General features: G+C 36.0%; 1 protein-coding gene across 1 annotated transcript in view; it reads right to left on the reverse strand.

Moving 5' to 3' along the window:
• Positions 1–2115: 2115 nt before the first annotated feature.
• DESI2 (desumoylating isopeptidase 2) overlaps positions 2116–12870 on the reverse strand; it is a 64205-nt gene continuing 53450 nt past the window's right edge. Inside the window, exons 3-5 of the mRNA XM_044672925.1 lie at positions 11658–11751; positions 10068–10209; positions 2116–4101 (exon numbers count right to left, since the gene is read on the reverse strand). Coding sequence (XP_044528860.1) covers positions 3868–4101; positions 10068–10209; positions 11658–11751 — 470 coding nt within the window. The 3' untranslated portion in view covers positions 2116–3867. The remainder of the gene's footprint in view (positions 4102–10067; positions 10210–11657; positions 11752–12870) is intronic.

The following is a 12870-nucleotide window of genomic DNA, read 5'->3' on the forward strand; positions in this document are numbered from 1 at the left end:
TTCCCCTCCACAATTACTAACATTTGTCAGAGGCCAGAAAGCACTATAAAACATTTCTTATAAAAGTAATTTTTTTTAATAAATCGAAGTAACATGATGGTTTACTGCCATGTCAAGGTAGCAAAAGTCAAGATTCTCAGTATTACTTTAATATAAATATTATGAGTGACAGTAAACTTGTATTCAAGTTCACAAAAGTTCTCTTTAGGGATGTGAAGATTTAACACCTCTGAAACAGAGAAAACATATGCACACTGATTCTGATTAGACATCTAGCTGTAAAGAATCCAGGTGCACAATAAAACCATATTAAAGAAAATGGAGAAACAATGGTACAAAAGGCTGCCTTTGAGGGAAGGAGAAAAGGGGTGGGGGGGGGAGCTCACTGAACAGAATTCACATTGTTCAAATAAAGATGATTCTGTCAATGAAAGAAAATACAGTGTGTATCAAAGGTACAAAGTATCTTACAGCAACTGAACCACCAGGAAAAAGAAAAGCAAGCAGATTAGAACCTTGAAATAATGAATGTGACTCGAGCCATTTTATGAAGGAAAGATGCCATGGATATAGTCTCAATAACTTGTACTGGAGTATGAAACGTTCTTGCGCACACAATGCTGACAGTTCACTAAAATCATGAATTCTCTGCTCTCTAAAAATGCTGGTGAAGGGCAACTTGCTCTATTGCTCTGAGTCAGAGCAATAAATGGCAGGTTTTTAGGCATCAAGTGGAGTCCGAGTTTAGAGCAAGCGGTCACACAGGTATAGTACCATCACATCCTAAGAATCCACAAGGAACAAACCTTCATTAGCAGAGGGCATTTTCAGAGGTTTTAGAGAAATCAACCCATTCAAACAAGCTAGAAAACCAACACATTGCCGTCACCTGAACACTATACTTGTGACATGAGTTTCTAATCAAGCTCACACCTACCTTTAAGAAGTGCTTAGTTGTTGTTTAACACAAAGTAAACCACTGGTTTCCCTGGCCAAATACATCCTTGAACTATTCGACTTAAAAACAAGGTTTTTGAGAGATAAAGCAGCAAGGACAAAAATACTAATTTATCCCTTAAAAGTTGGGATGAATGTTACAAAAGAGCAAGGTTAATTTTGATCTGAAGTCATAATTATTCTGAAGTCATAAACATTTATTTCTTGACCTGAGCCAACCATCGCCCAATCAGGTTGTGAAGTACCTTTCTCTCTTTTTTTCAATCATTCTCTTAAAATTAATTTTGTGTATCAGTTCCAAGGCAGAAGAGTGGTAAGGGTTAGGAAATGGGAGTTGTGACTTGCCCAGGGTCACATAGCTAAGAAGTATTTGAGGCCAAATTTGATCCCAGGGTCTCCAGTGTCTAGGCCTGGTTCTTTATCCATTGAGTCACCTAGCTGTTCCAAGTACTGCTCTTGTACAAAATTTTATATGTTCATCTTATGTACCGATAATTAGTTCAGACCACTATTGATTTTTACTAGGGTCCTCAAGAATGAATTCAATCTCTGTATACCACATGTGACTGTAAATCAAAAATTTAAATTACAACTCCCCCCCAACTAAAACAAAATAAAACAAAACAAAACCCAACCCAAATCCCCACCCCCCAAATTTTTATTATTGATTGCAGCCTGAATAAGAACAGATGGGCCAATCTGGCTATTTACCAAGAAACTTTGAGATTAGTCAACAACTTAAATTAAACCATGACTATCTAATAAGATTTAACAAAATACATAATTGCAAAACAAACCACTTCTAAATGATTCAGAGGTTCTAATTATAGAATTTTTTCCCCCTTTACAAATAATATTAACAGTGTGGCTTGATTAGTGCCTTATTTTAAGCCATATTTTCAGACTCAAAAAAAGTTTACTGGAAATCAGGTTGTGTCTGTCCCTATCTCTTTTTATTGCATTTGTTCAGAACCCTTTTATAAACTGAGGGCCCCTCCCATTCAGGAAGTGGGAGTACTTTTTAACAAGGGTTTTCTTTCAGGGAAAAATTATGTGCTTTCCCCTACCCTAAGGTTTATCCTTAAAACCAATGACTGATCTCTTCCCATGACTAGGTTCTATAAAAAGTAAGAACAATCAAAATCAGAATATGGAAAAGTTAAAAATGCAGTTTACTTAAAGATATGTAAGCTCAACATAAGAGTATTATTTAACACAGGGCAGCAGCTTAAATAAAGGTAAACCACTTAAAAACCAACAATACTTATGAAGCTTAAGTCACTGCCTTGAATTGTTTATAAATTTCATCCAATTTTATTGCAAGAATTCATTGTTAAGGCAGAAAAAGTTAATATTACATGTAAAGAATGATTTTTACAGAGGGCCAAACTAGGACTACAGATGCCTGGGCACAGGGGCCTTCAGTAGGTTACACATTTCTCTGACACCACGTGCTTATTATCTGTTGTCACAATTTGGTTCTTAAGTGGATGGATTTACATAGATACTTTAGAGACTATAAAATGACCAACAAATGCAGCTTGAATGTTGCAGAAAAAATAAAGGTAGCTAATGAAAATACATTAATATGCTGTCAACAAAAAATGTTTATGAGAATACGATGGCCATTTACTTGTGAAATGAAATGGTTGTGCACATAATTCACTCGTAAATGACCAAAGGCAGCAACACAGCCATGACAGGGGCTGGACAAGCTGATCTGTGTTTAGGTTGCCCCATGTCACAGCATGCCTACTTGATATGGTATAGAAAGCCTGAAAATAACTGAAGTCCAATGGATGCTTTGCTTCTCTGGACATGTAAACTCAATAAATTAACAGCCTAAATAGTTATATGAATCTGGATTGCAAACTAAAACTGCTGACATTCAGGACATCCCTCAAAGCATTCCCCAACCTTCCATTTAAAGCACAATATGAAGTGGGCAGGATTTCAAATTTGTAGGCTCAAGAAAAAAAAAAAACCAACAAAAAAACAAAGAAAAATGTTTGGAGTTTAAGAAATGACTATGTGTTAAAATAAAATTGAGCTTTCATCACACCTGTGCAGTTTCTGGCAAGTAATCAATCCTTATAAAAGAAAATTCTTGGAGTCATGAACACTTGACAAAGTCCCAAGCATGCACAGCCCTTTCCTGGAACACAGTGTGACCAGGTAGACAGTAAGGGTGGTAGAAGGCAGCTGCTGTTGGAAACCTGGCAGATGTGCTACCTTGGGAGCTAGGGAAGGGAAAAGGAGAGCTGTAACCACTCCTCAGGAACTGTTCTTCCCACCCTCCCCCTGACCCTGACCCTCCCAACACCAGAAAGGACCCTTGACTAACACATATGTACTTTCATCTCAAGCACAGCTTGCTTGGGTTCCTTGTATGCTGATGCTTTTTTTTGTTTATTTGTTTTTGAAAACCACAATTCTTAGGCAGGTGATGGTGACCATAACTGTGTAAGTACCTGTTCACGTACTTGGTATTCTGTTGTTTATGCCACAGTTCTGGCAGCAATTGGAAGTGTAGAAAGTTTACCTGCCTAATTTATGAAGACATTAAGGTTTTCTTCTTTCACGGTGGCAGGAGTCCATGTAAAATTTGTAAACAGCAATATAAAATACTGTAAACATAACTCAACAGGATCTTGTATAAAACAGAAGTAAATCCAAATTTACAAGTGGGTAAAAAAAACAGAGGGTGGCTTCATATAAAGTCCTCCCTCTTTTGTCAGGTGATTCTTTTAAATTACAAATATAATCCTGAGCTGAAAAAACTTGGGATTTGGGGAAGAGCTATTGTTGCATACAAAAGGAATGTCCAAAAAGAAGTTTGCTCTCTTCTTGCTGCTTTCTAGTGAAATTCAACTGCCAGACATAGTTCTGAATGTGTTACTTTGGAGAAATCTATAGTTTAGTGTGGCGCCCAGGTCTGGACATTGCTGAAGCACTCGACATGACGGCTGCTGCGGCTGCATCCTCTGCTTCCTCCAGCTCATCCTGGAGCTCCTGGCTGACACTAGATTGAAGGGCTGCAGGAGTGAGCCACTCCTTGGGAAGGCAGCTTTGGAGGAATGGTATACAGGAGCTGAAGTAGGCGAGTCGATTGACCCAACGAGGAATCTCTTTCCCACAAAGAATCTATAGGAAGGGGGGAGGGGGAGAAAGGCAGGTTTTGTATTACATGAAAGATAACAGTAATCCTGTCTAGTGCTAAGGAATGCTGGAAGAGCAGTACACAGAAAGTCCTTCACAGGCAGTCTTGGCTTACTAGCATTCCACATTCCAAGATACCTTTAAGAGAGAAGCTCCCTTCCTAATGAGGTCAGGGACCTAGAATTTTATAGCAAATGCCACTCCTTATTTTCTGAACTTTCCACATCTGTAAAATTTAAGTAATATCATCTGTCTTTTGCTCTCTCCATGACCTTCACAATTATACTTTGAAACATCTGGAAAAGTTGTAAGTTATCCCAAGGTAAGTTATCAGGCTAAGGTTAATATAGTTATTACATTAATGGGCTCGGGCTTCTACTGTTTGGAAAAACCTACTACCACTTTCTGTGTAGCTTTTGGGAACCTTTGCCTCCCTGAGCACTTCCTTCCAAAGGAAGCCAGCCTGCCCCTGGCTCCTGTCCTCTCCGCACATAGCTCAGCTGAGGCAGAAGGAAGAGCACTAAGCCTTCTTTCCCTGCACTGGGCCCCCACCTGACCACCCAAATGCACTCTCAGGACCTTGGACCACATTGCCCTTTCCAATGTGGCACCCTGTAGGCTACCAACTTTTGCCAACCACCTTGAACTTTCTTTTATGAGTCATCAATGCCAATCAAGAATTTGAATTCCTTGAGGCTGGAGGCAATCTTGATTTTTCTATTCATATTCCTAAAACTTGGTATATGTCAACTGCTTAATAAATTGCCCATTCAATCATTCAATTCATTCATCTGACAAATGTTCTTTCCTTTCTTCACTTCATTACTAAGTCTGAAAACCTTTGTTATATGAGGTTTATCATAGCATTAGAATCTACCCAGGGGAATAAAACCTCCTCCTGGCCTACAGATTTAGTTGCTCTTAGACTCATTCCCACAAGGATCAGACAAAAGTATTAATTACTGGTTTATTCCTACTTTGTAGTCCCTTTTGGAGCACAGAAATTAAGGTAGAGGGGGATCCCACCTAACTGTGAGCCTGCTTCATCTGTTGACTGATGCTCAGGCTGCTCCCTACTAGGCCTTCTGATCTTTTTTTCAGCCTTTGTCCCATAAAAGCAAGAAGCTATGACTATGACTGCCCTGGATCTTAGATGGTTTAACTTTGCTCTTCTTCTACCTTTCTTCTTCACCCCTTTCCTTCTGCAAATAGTTGGGGTGAGAAGTTAGCCTTATGTGAGGAGCAGGGTAACAGCTGCCTGATAGGAAGGAAAAATCTTCCTCACACTCTACATCTATGTCAAATGGATAAAATACGTTCTCAACAATCTTTAGGTGTGAGGAAGCTGGTTGAATGGAATGGGATGTCAGTAATGACACTGAGATCTCTTAGTTGGCCAACAAAATCTCTGGGGAGGAGTTGGGGAGAATAGAGAAAACAAGTCTCTTTCTGGGTTATTATAATTATTTTTGAATTATATTATTTTACATATATAATTGAATTATATCATAATTCAATACAGATTTTATGAAAACATTTTGGGTCACATAACCAAAATCCTTAGTGGATGAAGAAAAAAAACTGATATACTATGTGTTCAATGAGACTTCTTGGTTATTTTACATCTTATTAAAATCCTTATGTACTCTATCCAGCAAATTTAGACTATTTGGCTCTATTCTGTAAAAATTGACCAGTGGATTACTGAAGAGTAGTTTCAGAATCCCTCCTCTCCATCTTTTTGCACTGGCCATATTATGTCTTAAATTCTCTCTCTACCTCTACCTTGAAGTCCCTCTTCTTCTTAAGATGCAGCTTGACACCATTTTCAGCATGAAGCCTTTCTGGATCCTCCCTGGATGCTATTGTTCTCCCTTGTAAATTAACTTGGGGAAAAGTATGGCACTGCAGAGCATAAAGTGCTGGTCTTGGAGATGGGATTACTTGAGTTTGAATCCTGACTCAGTCACTACTAGACATGTTACCTGAACAAGCCATCTAACTTTTCCCAGACTCAGTTTCCCCATCTGTAAAAAGAAGATGATAATAATAGCAACTACTTCATTGGGATGTTGTACAGATCAAATGAGATAAACATGTAAAGTGCTTTATAAGTGCTATTACTATCTATTCTGTACTTATTTGTATTTATTCATGCATACATACACATACTGATTACACAGAAGTCCCCTATCAGAATGTAAGCCACCTCTGGACAAGGCCTATTTTGATGTGTGTAAGTAGCTAGGGAGTGTAAAAGACAGAGCACTGGACTTGATGTCAGGAAGAACAGAGTTCAAATCTTGCCTTGAAGACTGTCTGGAGTGACTTTCAGTGGATCACTCACTCTCTTTCAACTCCTTTAAAATGAGTATAATAATATCTGCCATACAGGGCTGTTGTGGGAATCAAATAAGAGAACCTATGTAACCTATAGAAAGGTTAGTCATCACTACTTGTATCCCCCACCAGCTGGTTAGCACAGTGCCTGGTACTCCGTAGGAGCTGAATCAATACTTATTATGGATTAGCTGATATTTCAGAATAATTAAAATGTTAATTTTATATAGGAAAGGCAGTGCAGTGAAGTAGAGAGAATGAAGACCTGGGAGGTACTATGCACTAGGCTCTGGGCTAGACGCTGGGAAAACAAAGACCAAAACAAAATAATTCCTTTTTCCAAGGAGCTTATATTCAATTTTTTGGGAAACAGCATACATACAGAAAATCAAATACAAAAAAAATTTTTTTTTAAATTTTAGGGGTAGGGGAGATCAGAATTCTTAAGTTGTTATGGTTTATTTATATAGGGGATGGAGACACAGGTTAGAAAGAGAGATTCTGTAGAGGTAGGGTGGGATAAACCTGGCATTGATAGGGTTGGGGGAAGAAAGGTGTGGTGGCCAGGCAGCCTACAAGCAGAATTGCAGGAATCCTAAGTAGAGATACAGGGCAATAAACTAATATGAGCTTCATGGTTAGATGTTCTAGTCCTGGTTCTGGAAACCTGTGCTGTGTGACCCTGGGCAAATCATTTCACCTCAGTTACTTTACAGAGTTGCTATTAGGAAAGTACTTTAGTTAAATACTATAAAATGGAAACTACTTATTATTGCTAACTTTGAAGCAATGCTGGAGAGGCAGAGATATTGGAAACTGATGGTGGAAAATTGAAGAAAAAAAGAGTTAGGTGGCTTCAATGAAGTTTTCTTCTGAGAGTTAACCAGCTGGTAGGGGAAGAATCTAATGAAACTCATCAAAAAAACTGGGTACCACTCATTAATGCTAGCAAAATGATGTTTCTGAAGTTCTGCGGCTTTATTTCAGACATACTTGGAATTTGGTTAATAATAAAAACTGGAAAAATTTTAATGTATTTCTTAGAAAAATATTGTCTAATGACTCAAATAACTTTAAAGTGAAGACTAAAGTTATACAAAGCTAATACTATTCACAAAAGACAGAGACTAAGCTAATTTCTGATATTGGGTGATTAAAATAAAAAAGAACTTATGAAAAGAAGGCAGCAAGACTACCTCAACAAAACTCTTAAGTCAGTCCAAATCATTATAGCTGGAGACAAGACTAAGTAACAAAGGGAGGAGAGCAGCACAAACAAGCAAGAGCACTTTGAAAATGACATATGTATTATAGTTTTAGAAGCAAGCTGTATCTAATAAAGACGTATAATTTAATATATAATCTTTTTATATGAAAATACTTCTTGTATTTGGTATGTAAGTTTGGAACTGAAAGATTGAATGAAGTCAAATCTTGGTTAGATGTGCTCAACTATAGAGCATGGTAAGAAAACCCAATTGACTCTTGGGATATCTCCCTTTGAAAATGCTGATGTGGCTCCTGGGGTCCAGATTTAGGCTATAACAGTTATAATCTTGTAAAAAGACCCTCCACAAGGTGGAAGCAGCATAATATTAGAAAGAGCAAGGGGACAGAGTTAAGAAGGTGGCTTTTAGCTCTGGCCCTTTATGACCTGGGTAAAGTTGTTAGGCTAACTTTGCTCCTTGTGTCTACATTTGTCAAACAGATGCAGGTATTGGACTTAATTATTTCCAAGGCCTTCTTTTCTAGTTTTTGATTTCACAGAGTCATAAAATGTTACTAAGGCATGTGAATTTTGAATAAATGTGTGATATTTAACGGGGCACTACACATATATTTCCTTAATATGACAGGAGAGGCAAACTCATGATGGCTACAACATAACCAAAACTCCTAAAATTTTTAATGTTCTATAGCTTGAAAGGAACTTAATTTATAATATCACTACAACTGGATGTCTACTTGAGATGCAGTCTGGAATAATAGTGGATAAATAATAATAAATAAAAGTGTTGGATTTGGGAGTCAGGTGATATGGGTTCAAGTCTTACCTCAGACACTTACTAGCAGAGTATGATCATAGGCAAATCACTTATTTTTCAAACCCTTAGTTTCCTCATATGTAAAATGTTAAATGTGAGAAATTATTCTCTTTAAAAATATATAAGATCAAGAAGCTACATACCACACTGAGCCTCTAAAACAGATAATTTTAGATCTAGTGCTAATCAAGGAAATGGTGAACAATCTAAGAATCTGAAGGCTAAATGATGATTCATCTAAATCATATAAACCTTGTGGAATGATACTGTGGGTGAAGCAAGAGTTGTTATTTTAATATCCCTAGAGGACTATGGGTAGAATATAAGAACATAATAAGCATATGACTTTTCCTGTCACTAGTGAAGCAATTCAATAAGTGATGAAGATGAACAACATTTAAAAAGAGAATTTCAAAATTATCTTAGATGCAAGCAACAGTAAGATGGCAAATGTTTAGGCAGAGAAAAAAATGGACTAAGTAGAGACTGAAGCAGCATCAAAAATGTGCTCTAACAGCAGAGGTTCAAAGAATGGTAGACTTGCAAAGTTCATAGAGGACATTTAGGACCTGATATAACTGGGAAAAGTCAGAGGACATTTATTTCCCATTATATAGATGAGGAATTGAGGCTTAGAGAGGTCAGTTGCTTGCCCAAGGTCACAAAAGTATTAGAAGCAGAGTTGGGAATTCAAATTCCAACACATTTACTGCCTTCAATTTCAGCATACTTTTCATCATACCTTAAAATTCCTACCATTAAATTGTAATTAAGTAGTTCGGTCTAGCAAAAATTTGCTTGTTCTAACTTCAGGAACTTAAATATTAATTATTACTGATCAGGCTGCCAACAATGACTTCTTCCATTCTGTGCAATCAATATTATTTTAAGGAGCATTCTTGAACAATTCAGCCAGTCATGGGGAAAGCTTGAAGAGAGAGCATGCAAAATGGGCCAGAAGGAAGTTTTCTTTTGGGAGGCAACCTCAAACCCCAGAATGACTTTCTGAATCCTGGATTACAATGAAATTGTAAGGTTAGACAGGGATAGATATAAACTTGCACAAAATAGTACTTACTAAATATTTGTTGATTTAGAGGGATTGTATTGTCTTGGGGAACACAAAAAGACTAGACAGTCATCATGAGTAGAAATGCCACTGGATCAAATTAAGAGACCTTGTTCTAAATCTGGTCTGCTATAAATTATTTATGTTGTGGGGGGCAGCTGGTAGTTCAGTGGATTGAGTTAGACCTAGAGACAGGAGGTCCTAGGTTCAAAGCCGGCCTCAAACACTTCCCAACTGTGTGACCCTGTGCAAGTCACTTGACCCCCATTGCCCACCCTTACCACTCTTCCATCTAGGAGCCAATACACAGAAGGGTTTAAAAAAAATTATTTGTGTTGTGACCTTAAGCAAACCACATAAATTCTATATCATGTTATCTTTTTCACAAAATAAGCAGATCAGAAAAATAAAACAACAAATATGTAATTAATGAATAAGAAACAAATATTAAATAGCATTATCTATTTGGAAGCCCTTTCAGATACAATTTCATTTACCTCTGATAAAGCTGAAGAAAAGTGATTGCAGTTTTTATGCATCAAATGATAAGCATTGCCTCTGTACTCTTTCCCCAATTCTTCTACAATCTTTTCTAAATCATTTTCTAGGAAGTCAGTGCTTCCCAAAACAACAGCTTCTCTAAAACAAAAGGAAAAAATATAAGTACATAGTATTTAGGTATTCATAGGCTTGTTTTTATAATCTGGTAGTCTTAGAATACTTTAATCAATATAAGAATAGGAATTATTAATAAAAATAAGACAACCAGAAAATTAAGATTTCTTCCCCATTCTAATTATCTTATTCAGATTTAAAATATGTGAACTCAAGAAACATTAATTCTAACCTGTACATAATGTAAAGTAAGTATTCTTGTTTCCTATGTTAATAGCCATTCTATTGTTAAGAGCCCTAGATTTATTTTAGTGATATTTATACCAAGAAACCAAATGTTTCTTCTGATGAACCCTACTTGCTCTCCAATTATTTTAATAATTATTCCATTAGTAGGCCCTAGACCTATACAGGTGGTAGATATAGTAAATAAAGAAACCTAACAAAATCTTGATTAGCTGTTTTCACTATTAGGAGGTTGACCATTTCTTTGCAGTACTATATTTCTTTATAATAGTTTTTGACAAAGACATGCAATTCCTAATTTAATGGGAAATTGAAAAATTCAAAGTAGATGTTATGAAAAAGAATTAACACTATAATATCAACATATTATTCTCTAGAAAGCAGAATCTGAACTAAGACAGATCCAACTGGGAATCAAAGGGCAGTCTTGCTGATAAAGTATATTTCCTGCTTAGAATTTAGATGAGCATTAGAATGTTCTCCAATTAAGACAGCTCACACTGATATTTGGGCTTAATGCAAAAGTATTAAGAAATCTACACCTTTATTTTATTGCTCTAAACCAAACTAAGTTTCACTACTACTGTTTAATCACTTTACTCTCTGAATGCAACATGTTGAACTTTAATTTCAATATAAATCTTATTTAGAAGCTAGAAAATAATCACTCAGGTTTTCAAAGTTTTTAAGATAGATTAGCTCTATAAGTATACATACAACAAATTTTAGTTTATTATAATCACTTAATACAAGCATCTCACCAATGGGTTTCAATATGTTGGATCTAATTAATTATGCTAAATTGCTTTATTGCTCCCCATTCACTAGGAAAATGGGGGAAAAAATTTAATATTGGTAACTCACAGTGAAAATGTTGACCAAAAAAGTTATGGTGGCAATAATTATAAAATAAATCACATTTGATAATCTTTTAGTATTCAAAAAAGTACCAAGGTTACATGAAAACTAGGCAAAGTAATATATAGGAGCTAAATAAAAATAATAAAGGTTGAGTTTTTTTTAATCACTATGGCTCAATTTCATCTCTATACAATAATTTCAACCAATTTAATTTACAAAATGTAAAAACAGGTAAAAACAGTATTAAAGAACCACTCGAAGACACTAAGCTTACAGAGAGAGAGATGTGTTCCATATTGTTTGCAAATAAGATAAGCTCTGGCAGCTATGTATGATAATGTAATAAAATTATCCTCCCTACTTACTTAAATTTAAATGTTTCTCCTAGTTCAGAAGCATTTCCTGGGGAAATTTCAAATATTCCAGAAAAAGGGTAAGGATGACCACCATAAGCAAATTCTGAAAAGAGAAAACTCATGATTTTTAGTATTTTTTTTTCACAAAGTTAAAATTTAAGTCAACCAGGATCCTGAACCTTCTTTACTATTGACTTGCATTAAACTATTAAATGCACAGAAGATTTAAGGTAGAAGATCTGAGAATAGGAAAATGAAATTATCTCAATTGAAGTTCTTTTGTTATTAATTTTTCTAGTCAAAGAGAACTGAGTTGGTGAATATAGCTACTTTTATTAACACCCTCCTCCCCCCATCAGAGACTATAGTTACTCTTATGTTTATGGGCCAGAAAGGGTCTGTTGACAGGCATTTCTATAGTCAAAGTATTCTTTCAATACTCAGTGAACTTTATCTAGCATGATACCAGAGAAGAGTTCCATATAAGGAAGACCTAATGAAACTCCAGCTTCAATCCTAGGATTTCACTTAGATATTACAGTGTGACCTTGGGTACGACATTTGATTTCCAAAAAGTAACTTAAGTGACAAGATTAGGCTAACATAGTTTTAAAAATTGTACAGAAACAAATGAGAAATTGCAAAACGTTTCACAGAATCGGGGATCTGGATCTGGAAAGGACCTTGGATATCATTTCTTCCAACTCTTTCAAGATAACAAGTGAGAAAACTAAAGCTCTGGAAGGCAATGACTTATCCAAGGTCACACAGGTAATAAATGGCAACATGAGGATATGAATATTGGTTGTTCTTTGACTCCAATGCTCTTGCCACTGAAGCATGCTTTTGCTAAATTAACTTTGAGCTCCCAGTACTCCCTTTTCAAGGGACAAGAGATTATTCAAAGTTTTGCTTTGGTCTTTCAATTTTTCTTTGAATACATATTTGACATTAAAATGTGGTTTGTTGTCTGAAGACTTTAAGTTAAACAATTCACTCCCACAAATATTGCTGGTGACAAAGATGTTGTTAAAGAAAATGTCTGGTGGCCTAAATTCTCAGTAGGTAGTAGTGAAGAACAAAAAGCAGAGGTAAATTTAGTATTTTATGGAAAAAGCAGTCATTTCAGCACTACTTACCTCTAAAGAATACAACAGATTTGAAGTAATAAAGTTTACAGTCTTTTTTGAGTAATATAAAAACATTGGAAAATCATTATATC

The sequence above is a fragment of the Gracilinanus agilis genome, chromosome 4 (genome assembly GCF_016433145.1).
Source record: "Gracilinanus agilis isolate LMUSP501 chromosome 4, AgileGrace, whole genome shotgun sequence".
NCBI classification, from domain to species: Eukaryota; Metazoa; Chordata; class Mammalia; order Didelphimorphia; family Didelphidae; genus Gracilinanus; species Gracilinanus agilis.